Source organism: Pseudophryne corroboree, chromosome 1 (assembly GCF_028390025.1).
Source record: "Pseudophryne corroboree isolate aPseCor3 chromosome 1, aPseCor3.hap2, whole genome shotgun sequence".
NCBI classification, from domain to species: Eukaryota; Metazoa; Chordata; class Amphibia; order Anura; family Myobatrachidae; genus Pseudophryne; species Pseudophryne corroboree.
Window position 1 is genome coordinate 157371731 of NC_086444.1, and position 21255 is coordinate 157392985.

Below are 21255 nucleotides of genomic sequence, written 5' to 3' on the forward strand. Positions count from 1 at the left end.
GGGGGATCCCTGGCCAATTTTTCCCCTGCATTTTTAGAACCAGGACCAGCTCGATGAGCCCGAGGCTGGTTATGCTTTGGAGGGGGGACCCCACGCCATTTTTTTTTCGGGTTTTTCACGTTTTTTTACCGTTTTTTAAAATCGCGGCAAAATCCGCCAAATCGGCCGATTTTCGCCCGCGACTCTGGCGAATCCGTTTTTCATTGAATATGGTGAATTCCGGAAGCCACCTTCCGGGATTCACCTGTCGAATTGAGTCGAATTAAAAAACGGCGAAAATTGCCGCGAATTCGACCGCAATTGCATATACCCCAAAGACACCTGAGTCTAGTACCCAGAGTACTCATGTATCCTAAAATTATGCCAACAATGGGCCATTCCCCACAAAGCATGGCAGTTGGGAGGTATGGAATGTGCCTGTTACTGGAGATGTATGAAGTTGACTTCTGGCAGACATGTTCCTTAGTAAAAGAGATGACCTATAGGGGAGAGAGAGGGAAAGTCTAGGCAAAGTCAATTAGTTCTGCATCCAAACCAGGGGTTGTCCTTTAAAAAAAAAAAATAATAATAATAATTCCCGTCAGAATTACAATGGGATATCCAGGCCCCATCTGTAACTCAACTATAGAACAGAAAATATTTTTTGCACAATACCCATTTAGTATTAAATATACAATAATATATAACATATATTTATTTAAAGTGGTTATAACATGACACAGCCAAACATAGTCACATTCCTGTGATCACTCTGGACAAATGGTGGCTCACCTAGTAACATTAAGGGGCATATTTATTAACGTTACATTGCAGGAAATCCCCTGCAAGCAGATGTTTTGGGGAGAACCCCACAAAAGGTAAGTATCCTCTGATTGAACAAGGAGGGACCGAACCAGATATTTGCAGTAGTCCTTAGTTTCCGACTGCAAAAGCAGCCACTATAGGTTTTTCTGGGTGCTGCTGAACTGCCACATTTACTAGGCTCTAGATGCAAAGCATTCTGTTGCTTGGCTCAAGCAGCTAACATTATATTCAGTTAGGTCGCGTACGTGCACCGGGTCTGAACTCGTGCACAAGGGATAGACCTTTTTATTTTCAAATATATTACTTATTAATATATATTGGGTCGGATGTGATGTAGTCCAAGTTCGCCCGACATGCGGGATGCTGTCTGAACTCGTGACGTTTTTTTAAAGGGGCAGTCATTTACAAGGCAACCGCCGGCATCCCACATGCCGGGCAAACTCGGACTCCATTACATTCCGCCCATTGTGTTTTTTCGTTGCAATACGAAGAAAATAAGTTCAGCGATATTTTTATAATTTGTATTAGACCATATAGGCATTATGAGAAAATAAATAATTTCTTACCCAAATCCAGAAAGTAATCGACAGACTAGAAATAGTCCATATCCCTGGACAAATGAGGAAAGGAAGGCGAAAAATCCATTAACAGACATGCAGATCAGGAGAGATTGCTTCCTCCCAACTTTGTCAGCTAGTCCTCCCCAGAAGAACGCTCCTATCATCATTCCCAGATACACAAAACTGCCTGGGAGAAAGAAACACAATTAATTAATAAAATATTGTATGACAAAGCAGAACCAATGGCTTTATGGCACATGATACTTGTTAGGTAATAAAAACAAATAGCAAACATAATAAATATTTATTTGTCATTTATTTTGATAAAAGGATGTATACAGTATGTGAAGGTACTAGATTTAGGACATAAAGCCCACCTTTATTCTTGAACATCCTTAACCGCAGCGCTCATACAGATAAGGAGAAGGAGCCTTAGAATCACACATTTATTAAAAGGTAATGTAAAAACAACATCAGCTTCCTAGGTAACATCACAAAATCACCAAAGTCCCAGCAGAGGACCCAAAACTCACCAGAGGTAGATACCCCCGTTTAATACAGTTCCCACCAGAATCTCAGTTAAACGATTAGAGCAGAGTCTTTAGGGTCCTGGCTGTACGGCCACTGTGCTTCACCAACATAATGGGGTCCAAACAACTATACCCTGTCCTCTGCAGAATACAGTCATACACCAGCGGACCTCACAGCACCTTCAGAATACCTGCTGCCTGGGCTCTGCTAGCATAAAGAGCTCCTGCTGCCTCTTTGAAGCTGACAAACACAACTTCCAGCAGCACAGGATTTAGAAAAACTGACACCCCTCTCCTCCAGCACATGTTCCATTTTAAAGCCTCATTGAAACATGACTAGGGATGTGTTCATTTCACAGGGCCAGCAAAACAGGAAATCCCAGAGGTGCATGTAGTCAAACTAGACAGTAACTGCTGGGGAGACAGAAAGTCCCAGCACAATCTTTACCCAGAAGAGAGACCACCCAGATCGCCAGGCTCCGTTTTAGAACAATCAGGTTAGTAAACAAAAAGGCACCCTTCACAACAGTCCAAACCCTCACAGTATATCCCAGATAATTATAGCTAGAATCTCAGTGGTTACAATGGGTCGCACTTAGAGATATCCTTTTTAGAGGTTTTGATAAGATACTGCAAGATGTTTTAAATCAGAAACAACACACCATGCCTCATTTAGGGCATATTTATCTACATCTAAATATCAATTCCTATTGCTGCATTTTACGTTTTATGTTTCAGTGCAAATTTATCATTGTTGAAAAGCCGGGACAGCGGTTGCACAGATCTGCTGTCCCAGTGTGGCTGTACCTTGGATTTTTTTAAATATATTAGGAGTACTTTTACAAAAGACTTCCTATGCTATTCCAAAAATGTATTTTTATATAAAAAAAATAATAATAAAAGGGGGAAAAATATCATGACTAAAATTAAATAACTTAAAATGAATAAAATGTTTAAATAAATAATGTTATTATCTTTGGGTATGGCACTAGAGCTCCACAAGGGGTTCTTGATTTCAATAAAAAAACCTTAATACTGTATGTCTCTGCTTGTAGTACAGTATTAACATGATGCAGAACATGAGGAGCTACAAAGAGACAGGGGAGTGATCTAAAAGGATCCCTCTATCGTGGGTTCTATACAAATATGCCACCAGTGGATGTAGTTATGTGACGGTCACAATACCTCCCCCTACATCCTGCACCCTGAGAAACCTAACAGTCGGCTTGCCGACTAGCAGGGACTATTCCCAAACGTGGGTGTCCACGACACCCATAGAGTCGGAAGCTTGCTACCGAGCCTGCATGGTGCTTGTTGCATTTGCCCCCCGCCGACCATCTCGATGCCGGGATACCAAACCTGCCTGCAGTGCTAATGTAGAGTGACCATATTATCCCTTTACCTGGGACGCTCATGGATTCTGTGGCTGATTAAGACCAGCTGAAATGTAGGCTTGAAGTCAGCCAGCCAGCCACAGAACCTGTGTAATCCATGAGCGTCCCATGTAAAAGGGATAATATGGTCACTCTAGTTAATGCTGTCTGAAGATTACATTAGCTTTGTACATTTTCTCTGGAAACGTATTTATTTTTTGGAGTTTGATACATTTTAGTAATCAATGCTCACCATTCACACAGAGTACATGGGAACGGTGGTTTTGGAACAATAAAGGAGGTAATTCCAAGTTGATCGCAGCAGGAAATTTTTTAGCAGTTGGGCAAAACCATGTGCACTGCAGGGGGAGCAGATATAACATGTGCAGAGAGAGTTAGATTTGGGTGTGATGAGTTCAATCTGCAATCTAAATTGCAGTGTAAAAATAAAGCAGCCAGTATTTACCCTGCACAGAAACAAAATAACCCACCCAAATCTAACTCTCTCTGCACATGTTATATCTGCCCCCCCTGCAGTGAACATGGTTTTGCCCAACTGCTAAAAAATTTCCTGCTGCGATCAACTTGGAATTACCCCCAAAGTGCCGGGTATTTAAGTAACACAGGAGCTATTCATGATATTTCTTGAATTACAGCTTTAATAAATCTAAACTACAATTAGCATTCATGAAAAAAAAAAGGAAAGTGCAGTTTTCCAATGTTTACCGGATAAACATGGTTGATAAACAAATGCTGTAGTGAGAAATATGTATCAGCCGAAATTAGTTATTACCATGCATGTACATCAACAATCAAAATACTGCCAATTATACACATTTTCATATGCAAATGAGCATTTTTTATGTTAAATTGTTGATCAACCCTTAAATAAATGGTACGAGGAACAGATATCGCTTATTCACTGTATATCTACTCTATATTTATGAAACAAAATTTAAACACCCCAAAAAATTCAGGTGGTTTCATATCTGGTGTCACAAGAAGATAAATGAATGCAGTGTTGACGTGTTAGTCTGAGTAAATGGCATATGCTGTAAATATAGAATTACAGGTATTGCTGGACAGCAGGGCAATCGTTGACTGTAATCATATGAGATTTTCTATAAGGCCATGAGTCATTTTTAGTTGGAATGAGTCCAACAATGATTCTTTCCTATTAATGATTTATGTTGAGCTTTCAGTTCCACGGACATCAAATGGGCCTTCATGTACTTGAGTAATTGTAATCAGGCCCGTTACTAGGAGTGTGCGAGCAGTGTCGTAAAGGGTGCAGGCCAGTGACGTGCGGTGGGGTGAGGCAAAGCCTTTCCTGTTATGCTTACATTTGTGCCAGAGTTTTTACTGTATAAAGTATATGAAAAATACAAAGAATATGTTAGAAATATCTTCATTGCATTATTCTAATAATTTTTATAGCCAAAACTCTGGAGTAAAAAGTCTATGGTAGGGGAGGCAATGCCTCACCTGCGAATCTTATCCGCACATCTCTGATCAAAACTCAGCAAATTTCAAGGAGTTTATACTGCTGCACCTGTGTATAATGCCCACATGCACCACTTGGCTCATATATTGCGTGTAAATCTGGCTCTGGTGCTAGACAGTGCCTCCTGATCCATTTAGCTCACCGCACGCCCCTGGTGCAGGCCACTTGCGTGTGGCTTTCCTGGTGCTTGGAATGGCATCCTGCAGCCAGTAGCGCTACTGCAGAGCCATCCGGAGCACCCAAGCAGCCTGAGATGCCTGGAACATCTTCAGGATGCTTTACTTACAAGAGCTGGCAGCACCGCCCCCAGGCATGACATCATGATGTCACAGGTATAGGAGGCGGTACAGGTACAGGGCACACTGACACCTTGAGTCGGCACTTCTTGTAATACATAGAGAGGGGAATAAATGATAATGCAAAATTGGAAAGAAGCACAAAACAAATGATAAATGTTTGTATTAGTTTTTTACATTTATGTTATTGTGCGCTTAACACGTACTCTGCATTTATAACACAACTTTTCTTTCTTTCTTTTTTTAACAACATACGAGGAAGAAATCATGGATTTGCACCTGTAGGTAGTCACTATTTAGTGTTTATCACAAAAGGGATGAGAGGATGTAATGGATCTTGTATTAACAACAGCAATATTGTGCAGTTTTCCTTCTACCAATGATCTGCTGGCGGTGCATTTAGCAACAAAGCTATGGCAAGAATGTCATCACAGGTAATAGATTGTACTGTCACAAGGGGACCTTCCTGCTAACAGCTGTTTGCTCTGATAAGGAGAATACATATGAACATAACAGTGAACCGGCATCAGTAGTACTAAATAAGCTTTTCAGCTTCTGTTTTATGAACGTTATCAACTGCCATAATATTATTTGCATAAAGAACTACTTCTGCTGAGTGGCAAAGACAATGCTCTCACTCTTGATTTAAATGTTATTGCTTGCATCATTGTCTGTTCTTTTGTTAACGTGTCTTTTTTCTTTTCTTTGCAAGATTCAGACTGTAGTTGGCTTTCTGTCGTTCCAAATTATGCATTAAGACTGCTACGTATTGCAAATTGTGCTAGACAAATCAATAGCCTATCTAGAACAGTGTAATAACCACGGCAGCTTGCAATTCATTGCTGCTTTGAAAAAAAAAATTCAGTTCAGAGAAAACTTTATCGAACTGACACAGCATGTTTGTCAATCTTCTTTATTGCTTACTGGATTCTCATAACCTCTAAATTTCCACTCCTTACACAGAAGATAAAACTGATCTATTTAATCCTTCCTAATACCACTAATACCAGACTTTCTTCCCAGAGGCAAACGTTACGATTCTCATCCTGACATGACTTGGTGTTTCTCTGTTACAGTATGTATTCAGTCTGCAAAACAAAGCCTTAAACTGACTGGATTAAGTCCAAGTAGAAACAGTTACTGTGTGATATTCTACATTCTTATCAAAGTGGTCAGCTGTTTTAAACTGATACACACAATTATTGAAACTATAAACTGTAATATACTTAAATTAAATTCTTGATCAGCCACTCGGCGCGATGGCAGGTCCGCCAACATGTAGGTCAGGTGTGTACCCAGCCTTAGCCGAGATGCTGTGAAAGTCCCAGCAGGCATCTTAGCTGAGGTTGTACAGATCAGATCTCTGGGTCAAAAAATCAGCCCACTGGTCCCTGAATGGAGGTAAGTTTAATTAATTTTATATTATACCTATTTGTTTTTACTGTGATCATCCTGTGGTCTATCAGACATGAACTGATCACAGAAGCCAGCTCCGGGCTCTGAGCTGCCTGTCAGCATGCAGGAAGAGCAAAGCAGGAGTAGGGGAAACTGGGAAGTCTGCATAATGTAATCTGAAGATGGCATTATTATCACAAGGTTCCCCCTTGAATGTATGGAAAATGCAATCTGCCTACTAAAAGAATGCAAATTTAAGGCTTGTCCAAGTTTTCTTTTCCACTATAACTGTTCCCTCTGTCCTATGGAAAAACCAAAAAGATACATATATGATTTTCATTTTCATTTGAATTATTCACCACTTTATTAAATAAGAACAAACATTATTCCTTTTTACTTGATCTGTGTAGCCCAAATGGAAAATTAAATCTTGTTTGTTCTTTCTAGATTCTTTGTTAAAAAAAAAAACATTAAGAAAAAAGGAAACCAGCCATCTCTGAAGTTTCTAACAATAGAAAATATACAATACATGCAATTGGTTAGTGAACTCAGTGGGAAAAAAATATCTAAATTCAGTGCATTCATGTATGGCTAATAAATGATGTCTTAAGGATATTGTTCTCCTGACAACCAACTAAAGATGAGTACAGTAACGCTGTTCACATAACACTATTAACATTCTATTTGTAGTGTACTTAAATATATAGAACTTTATTAAGAATTTTTTTTGCTTTGAATATGTCAAATAGGAATAGTAAGAGGTTGATTAATCATATGACTGTTGCTGGTCTTTTCCTGGCTGTGGCTTACTGTACCATCTTGCAGATATTGGTGCTATATAAAAGAGTTTAACAATACCTACCAACTGTTCTTGTCAAAACCGGGTCTCTGTGTGCACTGGAAAAGGGAGAGGAGTCTCATTGGAAAGGGAGAGGTGTCTCATGGGAAGGGGTGTGGCCTTGTGGCACACCTACCTTTCCATCCCTGTTTGGGCGTGCCCAGCATTCTCTGAGATAACCCCAGGCTCTCTCTACAACTTGAATAGATGCTGTGCTCATCGCACAGTATCTATTCTATCCACACACTGCTACTGTATGCAGGGCCGGATCTAGGCCTTGTGGTGCCTAGAGCGTAAAATAGGGGCGTGGCTTCGGAGAAGGGGCGTGGTCAGTTATGCCCCCTGTAGCTGTGCCCCCAGTACTGTGCCCCCTGTACTGTGCCCCCAGTAGCGCTGCTCAACCCCAAAAAAAAAAAAACTACTCACAATCTCCGGCGGCGCTGCTCCTCGGATCTATGGGAGAGACATCATGACACTAGAGGTCAATTATGATCCCTAACAGCTATATGTCGGTCCCACAATGCTGTGCGGTGCGCGATGCCGTCATCGCGCACAGCACAGCACCGGGGGGCACCACCAGTAGCGGATCTTGCTACGGTGGCGGCGCCGTCTGGATGGTGGCGGCGCCCTCGGGAAGGCGGCGCCCCGGGCAAAAATCCTGCGTGCCCATAGCAAGATCCACTACTGACTGTATGCTAAGCAGAGCAGCTGTGACAATCCTCCACCCACAACTTTTCCTTCCGCAGGCTGCAGTGTCCAAAAAAAGGGACTGTTCTACTGAAAGCAGGACAATTCAGAGGTATGGTTTACCTCTCGTTGTGAAATTGTATGAAATTGTGAATTGTGAAGCAGTACCTGTACCGTTTCACCTGTACAGTTCCCTAGAATGCAATAGAGAAATGATAGCTAAATCCATTTTCTTTTTCAAGCTATAGTAAACCTACCTCATACTCCTTAGGAGCAGGTTGCCATGTTAATAGCGTAGCTGGCCACTTTTCTAGAATATCCTGTAGATGCACTAGAGGGGGACTTCCTATACTCCAAACAGAGCATGCATGTCCCCCAGGGCAGCCCATATGCTGCAAGGTGATAGGAGCCATGATGTGAAACACCCAAGTGTGCTTCTGCCACTATGTGGGTTATTCAGAGTCGTTAGCAAACCAAATAATTGGGCAAAACCATGTTGCACTGCAGGTGGAGCAGATGTAACATGTCCAGAGAGATTTAGATCTCGGTGGGGTGTGTTCAAACTTAAATCTACATTTCAGTGAAAAAATAAAGCAGTCAGTATTTACCCTGCACAGAAACAATATAGCCCACCCATATCTAAATCTCTGTGCACATGTTACATCTGCCCCACCTGCAGTGCAATATGGTTTTGCCCAATTATTTGGTTTGCTAACGACTCTGAATAACCCACATAGTGGCAGAAGCACACTTGGGTGTTTCACATCATGGCTCCTATCACCTTGCAGCATATGGGCTGCCCTGGGGGACATGCATGCTCTGTTTGGAGTATAGGAAGTCCCCCTCTAGTGCATCTACAGGATATTCTAGAAAAGTGGCCAGCTACGCTATTAACATGGCAACCTGCTCCTAAGGAGTATGAGGTAGGTTTACTATAGCTTGAAAAAGAAAATGGATTTAGCTATCATTTCTCTATTGCAATTGCTAAGTCTTTTGGTTTGCCTACAACCCTGAATAACTCCCAATATTTTTACTGATGAGCTAAACATGTATCCAAGCCCCGCCTACCTACTTGCTTCATACATGATCTTCTGATCTCCAGGATGTAATGTAGAATAGGTGGTGAGTATGATTAATAAGAAACCGCTATGCACAGACAGTGACTGCAGTTAGCTTTGGACGTACAGTGGGCTTGATTCATGTTTGCAAGTAAGGCAAAAAATCAAGTAACTGGGAAAAACCATGTTGCACTGCAGGTGGGACAGATATAACTTGTGCAGAGAGAGTTAGATTTAGGTGCGGTGTGTTCAAACTGAAATCTAAGTGGCGGTTTAAAAATAAAACTGTCTAATATTTGTGGGCTACATGCAAAAGCAGCCAGTATTTACCCTGTACGGAAAAAATATACATTTATTTGTTCCCCTTGGATAGCAACATGGTTTGTTCCAGACACTAAGTTACATGCTTTTCTTTTTGCTTTACTTACAAACAGGAGTCAGGCCCTCTGTGTAGATTGATGGATTACTTGGGGTGTATTCTGGAGTTTGGTGATCCTCTAGCTTATTAGTATGACATCTCTAGGCATAAGTCAAGAGCTAAGATTTATATATATCCCAATCTTATTAGGTACCCTAGTTCCCCATGGGTGTTAAGAAGGGGATACGGCTGGTAGCCTCTAGGATGAGGATATGCTGAGCCCTGCTCCATAAAGGCACAGGCCCTCATCCACCATCCTAGGGCTTGATTTTACTATTGAGGTCTCCCTGTTATAGCAGAAATCAGCCCAGGCTGCATAATGCTTGGGCTGATTGAGGATATTGGAATTGGTGAATACTGCTGTAACTTTACACAGTACAGTGTAGATGGAGACAATTATATTACACATGAGTATGAGACTTTTTTAAAGCCTAGATCTGTGTAAGTCAAGACTAGCATCATTTTCTGTAGCTGCATACAAACCATAATCACAATGATCTAGATTTTTTCCCTCCTATCTGTATCTTTTCCCTATACAAATAGCCATAAGTAAAATATATAATCCAGCAAAAACAAATATTTTTTAGCCAACATCACTAATTTTCTAATGAACTGTGGGTGTCCCATGTCCCATGCCTGTAAGTCAGCATTTAGAGTGAACCCATAACTTATTGCATTCCTAAGCCCCTTCTCTTCTCAACAACTACGAGAAGGAACAGAGTCATGTGATTGGTTCCAGAACAGACATTACATATGATGTAGCTACTACTTTGTCCAATCAACGTATTTAATAGATATTGTTCATTTTGGATTAAACTATTCTTAGATGTCACCTAAGAAGCAGGAATCACATTGCTGGTGGCAGGGGTTGAGTGACGCACAGGGGGAACAAGGGATATCCCCAGTGGGCCACACTGCCAGAGGACCCCACCACTTCCTCTTGTCAGATTCCAGACTGTGTACTCATATTATACAATGTTACTCTATTACTAGGTAAGTTACATAGTCTCTAATGGCTGGTGCCCTCTTTGGGGTCTGGCCACACCCACTAGATAGCTTTGTCCCTGACTGTGGCGGCTTCCAGCTATAGGCTGCACATGAGATCTTGTGAGCGTAGCGAGATCTCGTGCATGCACCTTGGAGTTAGCCGGGGGGGGGGGGAGACACAGCACATCAAAACTAGGCTGATGCGCTGTGTGGTGTTTTGACTCCCCTGCTCCGGCAGACGAGATGTTAATATATCTCGACAATGTTCCTTACTGTTTTGCCTTGGTTCCGTGCCGCTATAGTACATCTGCCCCCTTGTTACTCAATCCAGCCCCACAATAAAGCATACTTGTTTTCATACTTGCTTCTACAAGAAAAACAAGCCCACTGCAAAGTCATCCTTTACCTTTAAATGAAGGTGCTACTAAATGACTACAGTATATTCTCCTGCACCAAAAGCAATGGCGAGAGGTAACAGGGGTTCTGGAATTATATGTGGGGAACAGAGTTTACTTATAAAGGCTTTACCTATATGGATAACCCCATTGAAGTGCATACACATGATAGGCTATGGCAGTGGTTCACAAACTAGGTGCCACTGGGCTCTTGCAGGGGTGGCTGGTTCAGACCATTTCAAATTATTTAAGGTCAATGTGATAGACAAAACCAGTGCTGACGGCTGGCAATTATAAAACATATGGACAAGCACAAGTGATACCCTCTCCACCACCACATAACTGAGCCTAATGATGACAGGTAAATTCAGCTAAAATTAATTTTGTCCAGGGGGGCAGATAAAAAATAAGAATTTACTTACCGATAATTCTATTTCTCGTAGTCCGTAGTGGATGCTGGGAACTCCGTAAGGACCATGGGGAATAGCGGCTCCGCAGGAGACTGGGCACAAAAGTAAAAGCTTTAGGACTACCTGGTGTGCACTGGCTCCTCCCCCTATGACCCTCCTCCATGCCTCAGTTAGGATACTGTGCCCGGACGAGCGTACACAATAAGGAAGGATTTTGAATCCCGGGTAAGACTCATACCAGCCACACCAATCACACCGTACAACTTGTGATCTGAACCCAGTTAACAGTATGATAACGTAGGAGCCTCTGAAAAGATGGCTCACAACAATAAACAACCCGATTTTTTTGTAACAATAACTATGTACAAGTATTGCAGACAATCCGCACTTGGGATGGGCGCCCAGCATCCACTACGGACTACGAGAAATAGAATTACCGGTGAGTAAATTCTTATTTTCTCTGACGTCCTAGTGGATGCTGGGGACTCCGTCAGGACCATGGGGATTATACCAAAGCTCCCAAACGGGCGGGAGAGTGCGGATGACTCTGCAGCACCGAATGAGAGAACTCCAGGTCCTCCTCAGCCAGGGTATCAAATTTGTAGAATTTAGCAAACGTGTTTGCCCCTGACCAAGTAGCTGCTCGGCAAAGTTGTAAAGCCGAGACCCCTCGGGCAGCCGCCCAAGATGAGCCCACCCTCCTTGTGGAATGGGCTTTTACAGATTTTGGCTGTGGTAAGCCTGCCACAGAATGTGCAAGCTGAATTGTACTACAAATCCAACGCGCAATAGTCTGCTTAGAAGCAGGAGCACCCAGCTTGTTGGGTGCATACAGGATAAACAGCGAGTCAGATTTTCTGACTCCAGCCGTCCTGGAAACATATTTTCAGGGCCCTGACTACGTCCAGCAACTTGGAGTCCTCCAAGTCCCTAGTAGCCGCAGGTACCACAATAGGCTGGTTCAAGTGAAACGCTGAAACCACCTTAGGGAGAAATTGAGGACGAGTCCTCAATTCCGCCCTGTCTGAATGGAAGATCAGATAAGGGCTTTTACAGGATAAAGCCCGCCCATTCTGACACGCGCCTGGCCGAGGCCAGGGCCAACAACATGACCACTTTCCATGTGAGATATTTTAACTCCACAGATTCAAGTGGTTCAAACCAATGTGACTTTAGGAACCCCAAAACTACATTGAGATCCCAAGGTGCCACTGGAGGCACAAAAGGAGGCTGTATATGCAGTACCCTTTTTACAAACGTCTGAACTTCAGGAACTGAAGCTAGTTCTTTCTGGAAGAAAATTGACAGGGCCGAAATTTGAACCTTAATGGACCCCAATTTTAGGCCCATAGACACTCCTGTTTACAGGAAATGCAGGAATCGACCTAGTTGAAAATTCCTCCATCGGGGCCTTACTGGCCTCGCACCCCGCAACATATTTTCGCCAAATGCGGTGATAATGCTTTGCGGTTACATCCTTCCTGGCTTGATCAGGATAGGGATGACTTCATCCGGAATGCCTTTTTCCTTCAGGATCCGGTGTTCAACCGCCTTGCCGTCAAACGCAGCCGCGGTAAGTCTTGGAATAGACAGGGTCCATGCTGGAGCAGGTCCCTTCTTAGAGGTAGAGGCCACGGGTCCTCCGTGAGCATCTCTTGAAGTTCCGGGTACCAAGTCCTTCTTGGCCAATCCGGAGCCACGAATATAGTTCTTACTCCCCTCCGTCTTATAATTCTCAGTACTTTTGGTATGAGAGGAAGAGGAGGGAACACATACACTGACTGGTACACCCACGGTGTTACCAGAGCGTCCACAGCTATTGCCTGAGGGTCCCTTGACCTGGCGCAATACCTGTCCAATTTTTTTGTTTAGGCGGGACGCCATCATGTCCACCTTTGGTTTTTCCCAATGGTTTACAATCATGTGGAAGACTTCTGGGTGAAGTCCCCACTCTCCCGGGTGGAGGTCGTGTCTGCTGAGGAAGTCTGCTTCCCAGTTGTCCACTCCCGGAATGAACACTGCTGACAGTGCTATCACATGATTTTCCGCCCAGCGAAAAATCATTGCAGCTTCTGCCATTGCTCTCCTGCTTCTTGTGCCGCCCTGTCTGTTTACGTGGGCGACTGCCGTGATGTTGTCCGACTGGATCAGCACCGGCTGACCTTGAAGCAGAGGTCTTGCTTGGCTTAGGGCATTGTAAATGGCCCTTAGCTCCAAAATATTTATGTGAAGTGATGTCTCCAGGCTTGACCACAAGCCCTGGAAATTTCTTCCCTGTGTGACTGCTCTCCAGCCTCGCAGGCTGGCATCCGTGGTCACCAGGACCCAGTCCTGAATGCCGAATCTGCGGCCCTCTAGAAGATGAGCACTCTGCAACCACCACAGGAGAGACACCCTTGTCTTTGGTGACAGGGTTATCCGCTGATGCATCTGAAGATGCGATCCGGACCATTTGTCCAGCAGGTCTCACTGGAAAGTTCTTGCGTGGAATCTGCCGAATGGAATTGCTTCGTAGGAAGCCACCATTTTTCCCAGGACCCTTGTGCACTGATGCACTGACACTTGGCCTGGTTTTAGGAGGTTTCTGACTAGTTCGGATAACTCCCTGGCTTTCTCCTCCGGGAGAAAACACCTTTTTCTGGACTGTGTCCAGGATCATCCCTAGGAATAGAAGGCGTGTTGTCAGGATCAGCTGCGATTTTGGAATATTGAGAATCCAACCGTGCTACCGCAGCACTATCTGAGATAGTGCTACCCCGACTTCCAACTGTTCCCTGGATCTTGCCCTTATCAGGAGATCGTCCAAGTAAGGGATAACTAAAACTCCCTTCTTTCGAAGGAGTATCATCATTTCGGCCATTACCTTGGTAAAGACCCGTGGTGCCGTGGACAATCCAAACGGCAGCGTCTGAAACTGATAGTGACAGTTCTGTACCACAAACCTGAGGTACCCTTGGAGAAGGGTAAATTGGGACATGTAGGTAAGCATCTTTGATGTCCAGAGAGACCATATAGTCCCCTTCTTCCAGGTTTGCAATCACTGCTCTGAGTGACTCCATCTTGAATTTGAACCTTTGTATGTAAGTGTTCAAGGATTTTAGATTTAAAATTGGTCTCACCGAGCCGCCCGGCTTCGGTACCACCAATAGTGTGGAATAGTACCCCTTTCCCTGTTGCAGGAGGGGTACCTTGATTATCACCTGCTGGGAATACAGCCTGTGAATGGCTTGCAATACTGTCTCCCTGTCTGAGGGAGACGTCGGTAAAGCAGACTTTATGAAACGGCGAGGGGAAGATGTCTCGAATTTCTTGAGACGGGCCCCCACCGTGCCTGAGACCGCTTGTAAAGCCCCAGCGTCATGCTGAGGACTTTGCGGAGGCGGGAGAGGGCTTTTGTGGGAATTGGCTGTTTGCTGCAGCCTTTTTCCTCTCCCTCTGCCACGGGGCAGAAATGAGGCGCCTTTTGCCCGCTTTATGGGGCCGAAAGGACTGCGCCTGATAATACGGCGTCTTCTTAGGTTGAGAAGCTACCTGGGGTAAAAATGTGGATTTCCCAGCCGTTGCCGTGGCCACCAGGTCTGTTAGACCTACCCCAAATAACTCTTCCCTTTTATAAGGCGATACTTCCATATGCCTTTTGGGATCAGCATACCTGACCACTGTCTTGTCCATAACCTTCTTCTGGCAGAAATGGACAGCGCACTTACTCTTGATGCCAGTCGGCAAATATCCCTCTGTGCATCACGCATATATAGAAATGCATCTTTTAAATGCTCTATAGTTAGTAATATACTGTCCCTATCTAGGGTATCAATATTGTCAGTCAGGGAATCCGACCAAGCCACCCCAGCACTGCACATCCAGGCTGAGGCGATTGCTGGTCGCAATATCACACCCGTGTGAGTGTATATACATTTTAGGATATTTTACTGCTTTCTGTCAGTAGGTTCCTTAAGGGCGGCCGTATCCGGGGACGGTAGTGCCACCTGTTTAGACAAGCGTGTGAGCGCTTTATTCACCCTAAAGGGTGTTTCCCAACGTGCCCTATCCTCTGGCGGGAAGGGGTATGATGCCAATAACTTTTTTATCGGGGGAAACCCACGCATCATCACACACTTCATTTAATTCCTCAGATGCAGGAAAAACTACAGGCAGTTTTTTCCTCACCCAACATAATACCCTTTTTAGTGGTACTGGTATTATCAGAAATGTGTAAAAACATTTTCCATAGCCTCAATCATGTAACGTGTGGCCCTACTGGAAGTCACATTCGTCTCTTAATCGTCGACACTGGAGTCAGTATCCGTGTCGGCGTCTGTATCTGCCATCTGCGGTAACGGGCGTTTTAGAGCCCCAGATGGCTTTTGAGACACCTGGACAGGCACAGACTGAGTCGCCGGCCGTCTCATGTCATCAATCTTTTGTAAAGAGCTGACACTGTCACATAATTCCTTCCATAAGCTCATCCACTCAGGTGTCGACTCCCTAGGGGGTGACATCTCTGTTACAGGCAATTGCTCCGCCTCCACCTCATTTTCCTCCTCATACATGTCGACACAACGTACCGACACACAGCACACACACAGGGAATGCTCTGATAGAGGACAGGACCCCACTAGCCTTTTGGGGAGACAGAGGGAGAGTATGCCAGCACACACCAGAGCGCTATATATATATACAGGGATAACCTTATATAAGTGTTTTTCCCCTTATAGCTGCTGTATTGTTATACTGCGCCTAATTAGTGCCCCCCTCTATTTTTTTTAACCCCTTTCTGTAGTGTAGTAACTGCAGGGGAGAGCCAGGGAGCTTCCCTCCAACGGAGCTGTGAGAGAAAATGGCGCCAGTGTGCTGAGGAGATAGGCTCCGCCCCCTTCTCGGCGGCTTTTTCTCCCGTTTTTCTGTGGAATCTGGCAGGGGTTAAAATTAGAGATGAGCGGGTTCGGTTTCTCTGAATCCGAACCCGCACGAACTTCATGTTTTTTTTCACGGGTCCGAGCGACTCGGATCTTCCCGCCTTGCTCGGTTAACCCGAGCGCGCCCGAACGTCATCATGACGCTGTCGGATTCTCGCGAGGCTCGGATTCTATCGCGAGACTCGGATTCTATATAAGGAGCCGCGCGTCGCCGCCATTTTCACACGTGCATTGAGATTGATAGGGAGAGGACGTGGCTGGCGTCCTCTCCGTTTAGAATAGATTAGAGAGACACTTGATTTACTAATTTTGGGGAGCATTAGGAGTACTCAGTACAGTGCAGAGTTTTGCTGATAGTGACCACCAGTTTTATTTATAATCCGTTCTCTGCCTGAAAAAAGCGATACACAGCACACAGTGACTCAGTCACATACCATATCTGTGTGCACTGCTCAGGCTCAGGCCAGTGTGCTGCATCATCTATTATCTATATATAATATTATATATATCTGATTATCTGTCTGACTGCTCAGCTCACACAGCTTATAATTGTGGGGGAGACTGGGGAGCACTACTGCAGTGCCAGTTATAGGTTATAGCAGGAGCCAGGAGTACATAATATATTATATAGTGAGTGACCACCAGACACACAGTGCAGTTTATTTAATATATCCGTTCTCTGCCTGAAAAAAGCGATACACACAGTGACTCAGTCAGTCACATACCATATCTGTGTGCATTGCTCAGGCTCAGGCCAGTGTGCTGCATCATCTATATATATATTATATATCTGTCTGACTGCTCAGCTCACACAGCTTATAATTGTGGGGGAGACTGGGGAGCACTACTGCAGTGCCAGTTATAGGTTATAGCAGGAGCCAGGAGTACATAATATTATATTAAAACAGTGCACACTTTTGCTGCAGGAGTGCCACTGCCAGTGTGACTAGTGACCAGTGACCTGACCACCAGTATATATAATATTAGTAGTATACTATCTCTTTATCAACCAGTCTATATTAGCAGCAGACACAGTACAGTGCGGTAGTTCACGGCTGTGGCTACCTCTGTGTCGGCACTCGGCAGCCCGTCCATAATTGTATATACCACCTAACCGTGGTTTTTTTTTTTCTTTATACATACATACTAGTTACGAGTATACTATCTCTTTATCAACCAGTCTATATTAGCAGCAGACACAGTACAGTGCGGTAGTTCACGGCTGTGGCTACCTCTGTGTCGGCACTCGGCAGCCCGTCCATAATTGTATATACCACCTAACCGTGGTTTTTTTTTCTTTCTTTATACATACATACTAGTTACGAGTATACTATCTCTTTATCAACCAGTCTATATATTAGCAGCAGACACAGTACAGTGCGGTAGTTCACGGCTGTGGCTACCTCTGTGTCGGCACTCGGCAGCCCGTCCATAATTGTATATACCACCTAACCGTGGTTTTTTTTTCTTTCTTTATACATACATACTAGTTACGAGTATACTATCTCTTTATCAACCAGTCTATATATTAGCAGCAGACACAGTACAGTGCGGTAGTTCACGGCTGTGGCTACCTCTGTGTCGGCACTCGGCAGCCCGTCCATAATTGTATATACCACCTAACCGTGGTTTTTTTTTCTTTCTTTATACATACATACTAGTTACGAGTATACTATCTCTTTATCAACCAGTCTATATATTAGCAGCAGACACAGTACAGTGCGGTAGTTCACGGCTGTGGCTACCTCTGTGTCGGCACTCGGCAGCCCGTCCATAATTGTATATACCACCTAACCGTGGTTTTTTTTTCTTTCTTTATACATACATACTAGTTACGAGTATACTATCTCTTTATCAACCAGTCTATATATTAGCAGCAGACACAGTACAGTGCGGTAGTTCACGGCTGTGGCTACCTCTGTGTCGGCACTCGGCAGCCCGTCCATAATTGTATATACCACCTAACCGTGGTTTTTTTTTCTTTCTTTATACATACATACTAGTTACGAGTATACTATCTCTTTATCAACCAGTCTATATATTAGCAGCAGACACAGTACAGTGCGGTAGTTCACGGCTGTGGCTACCTCTGTGTCGGCACTCGGCAGCCCGTCCATAATTGTATATACCACCTAACCGTGGTTTTTTTTTCTTTCTTTATACATACATACTAGTTACGAGTATACTATCTCTTTATCAACCAGTCTATATATTAGCAGCAGACACAGTACAGTGCGGTAGTTCACGGCTGTGGCTACCTCTGTGTCGGCACTCGGCAGCCCGTCCATAATTGTATATACCACCTAACCGTGGTTTTTTTTTCTTTCTTTATACATACATACTAGTTACGAGTATACTATCTCTTTATCAACCAGTCTATATATTAGCAGCAGACACAGTACAGTGCGGTAGTTCACGGCTGTGGCTACCTCTGTGTCGGCACTCGGCAGCCCGTCCATAATTGTATATACCACCTAACCGTGTTTTTTTTTTTTTTTCTTTATACATACATACTAGTTACGAGTATACTATCTCTTTATCAACCAGTCTATATATTAGCAGCAGACACAGTACAGTGCGGTAGTTCACGGCTGTGGCTACCTCTGTGTCGGCACTCGGCAGCCCGTCCATAATTGTATATACCACCTAACCGTGGTTTTTTTTTCTTTCTTTATACATACATACTAGTTACGAGTATACTATCTCTTTATCAACCAGTCTATATATTAGCAGCAGACACAGTACAGTGCGGTAGTTCACGGCTGTGGCTACCTCTGTGTCGGCACTCGGCAGCCCGTCCATAATTGTATATACCACCTAACCGTGGTTTTTTTTTCTTTCTTTATACATACATACTAGTTACGAGTATACTATCTCTTTATCAACCAGTCTATATATTAGCAGCAGACACAGTACAGTGCGGTAGTTCACGGCTGTGGCTACCTCTGTGTCGGCACTCGGCAGCCCGTCCATAATTGTATATACCACCTAACCGTGGTTTTTTTTTCTTTCTTTATACATACATACTAGTTACGAGTATACTATCTCTTTATCAACCAGTCTATATATTAGCAGCAGACACAGTACAGTGCGGTAGTTCACGGCTGTGGCTACCTCTGTGTCGGCACTCGGCAGCCCGTCCATAATTGTATACTAGTATCCAATCCATCCATCTCCATTGTTTACCTGAGGTGCCTTTTAGTTGTGCCTATTAAAATATGGAGAACAAAAATGTTGAGGTTCCAAAATTAGGGAAAGATCAAGATCCACTTCCACCTCGTGCTGAAGCTGCTGCCACTAGTCATGGCCGAGACGATGAAATGCCAGCAACGTCGTCTGCCAAGGCCGATGCCCAATGGCATAGTACAGAGCATGTCAAAACCAAAACACCAAATATCAGTAAAAAAAGGACTCCAAAACCTAAAATAAAATTGTCGGAGGAGAAGCGTAAACTTGCCAATATGCCATTTACCACACGGAGTGGCAAGGAACGGCTGAGGCCCTGGCCTATGTTCATGGCTAGTGGTTCAGCTTCACATGAGGATGGAAGCACTCAGCCTCTCGCTAGAAAACTGAAAAGACTCAAGCTGGCAAAAGCACCGCAAAGAACTGTGCGTTCTTTGAAATCCCAAATCCACAAGGAGAGTCCAATTGTGTCGGTTGCGATGCCTGACCTTCCCAACACTGGACGTGAAGAGCATGCGCCTTCCACCATTTGCACGCCCCCTGCAAGTGCTGGAAGGAGCACCCGCAGTCCAGTTCCTGATAGTCAGATTGAAGATGTCAGTGTTGAAGTACACCAGGATGAGGAGGATATGGGTGTTGCTGGCGCTGGGGAGGAAATTGACCAGGAGGATTCTGATGGTGAGGTGGTTTGTTTAAGTCAGGCACCCGGGGAGACACCTGTTGTCCGTGGGAGGAATATGGCCGTTGACATGCCAGGTGAAAATACCAAAAAAATCAGCTCTTCGGTGTGGAGGTATTTCACCAGAAATGCGGACAACAGGTGTCAAGCCGTGTGTTCCCTTTGTCAAGCTGTAATAAGTAGGGGTAAGGACGTTAACCACCTCGGAACATCCTCCCTTATACGTCACCTGCAGCGCATTCATAATAAGTCAGTGACAAGTTCAAAAACTTTGGGTGACAGCGGAAGCAGTCCACTGACCACAAATCCCTTCCTCTTGTAACCAAGCTCACGCAAACCACCCCACCAACTCCCTCAGTGTCAATTTCCTCCTTCCCCAGGAATGCCAATAGTCCTGCAGGCCATGTCACTGGCAATTCTGACGAGTCCTCTCCTGCCTGGGATTCCTCCGATGCATCCTTGCGTGTAACGCCTACTGCTGCTGGCGCTGCTGTTGTTGCCGCTGGGAGTCGATGGTCATCCCAGAGGGGAAGTCGTAAGCCCACTTGTACTACTTCCAGTAAGCAATTGACTGTTCAACAGTCCTTTGCGAGGAAGATGAAATATCACAGCAGTCATCCTACTGCAAAGCGGATAACTGAGTCCTTGACAACTATGTTGGTGTTAGACGTGCGTCCGGTATCCGCCGTTAGTTCACAGGGAACTAGACAATTTATTGAGGCAGTGTGCCCCCGTTACCAAATACCATCTAGGTTCCACTTCTCTAGGCAGGCGATACCGAGAATGTACACGGACGTCAGAAAAAGACTCACCAGTGTCCTAAAAAATGCAGTTGTACCCAATGTCCACTTAACCACGGACATGTGGACAAGTGGAGCAGGGCAGGGTCAGGACTATATGACTGTGACAGCCCACTGGGTAGATGTATGGACTCCCGCCGCAAGAACAGCAGCGGCGGCACCAGTAGCAGCATCTCGCAAACGCCAACTCTTTCCTAGGCAGGCTACGCTTTGTATCACCGCTTTCCAGAATACGCACACAGCTGAAAACCTCTTACGGCAACTGAGGAAGATCATCGCGGAATGGCTTACCCCAATTGGACTCTCCTGTGGATTTGTGGCATCGGACAACGCCAGCAATATTGTGTGTGCATTAAATATGGGCAAATTCCAGCACGTCCCATGTTTTGCACATACCTTGAATTTGGTGGTGCAGAATT

General features: G+C 44.4%; 1 protein-coding gene across 1 annotated transcript in view; it reads right to left on the minus strand.

Annotated features, from left to right (window-relative positions):
• The window catches only part of SV2C (synaptic vesicle glycoprotein 2C), a 454860-nt gene that overhangs the window by 208141 nt on the left and 225464 nt on the right, over positions 1–21255 (minus strand). The window contains exon 3 of the mRNA XM_063963739.1: positions 1371–1551. Within this exon, the coding sequence (XP_063819809.1) occupies positions 1371–1551 (181 nt within the window). The remainder of the gene's footprint in view (positions 1–1370; positions 1552–21255) is intronic.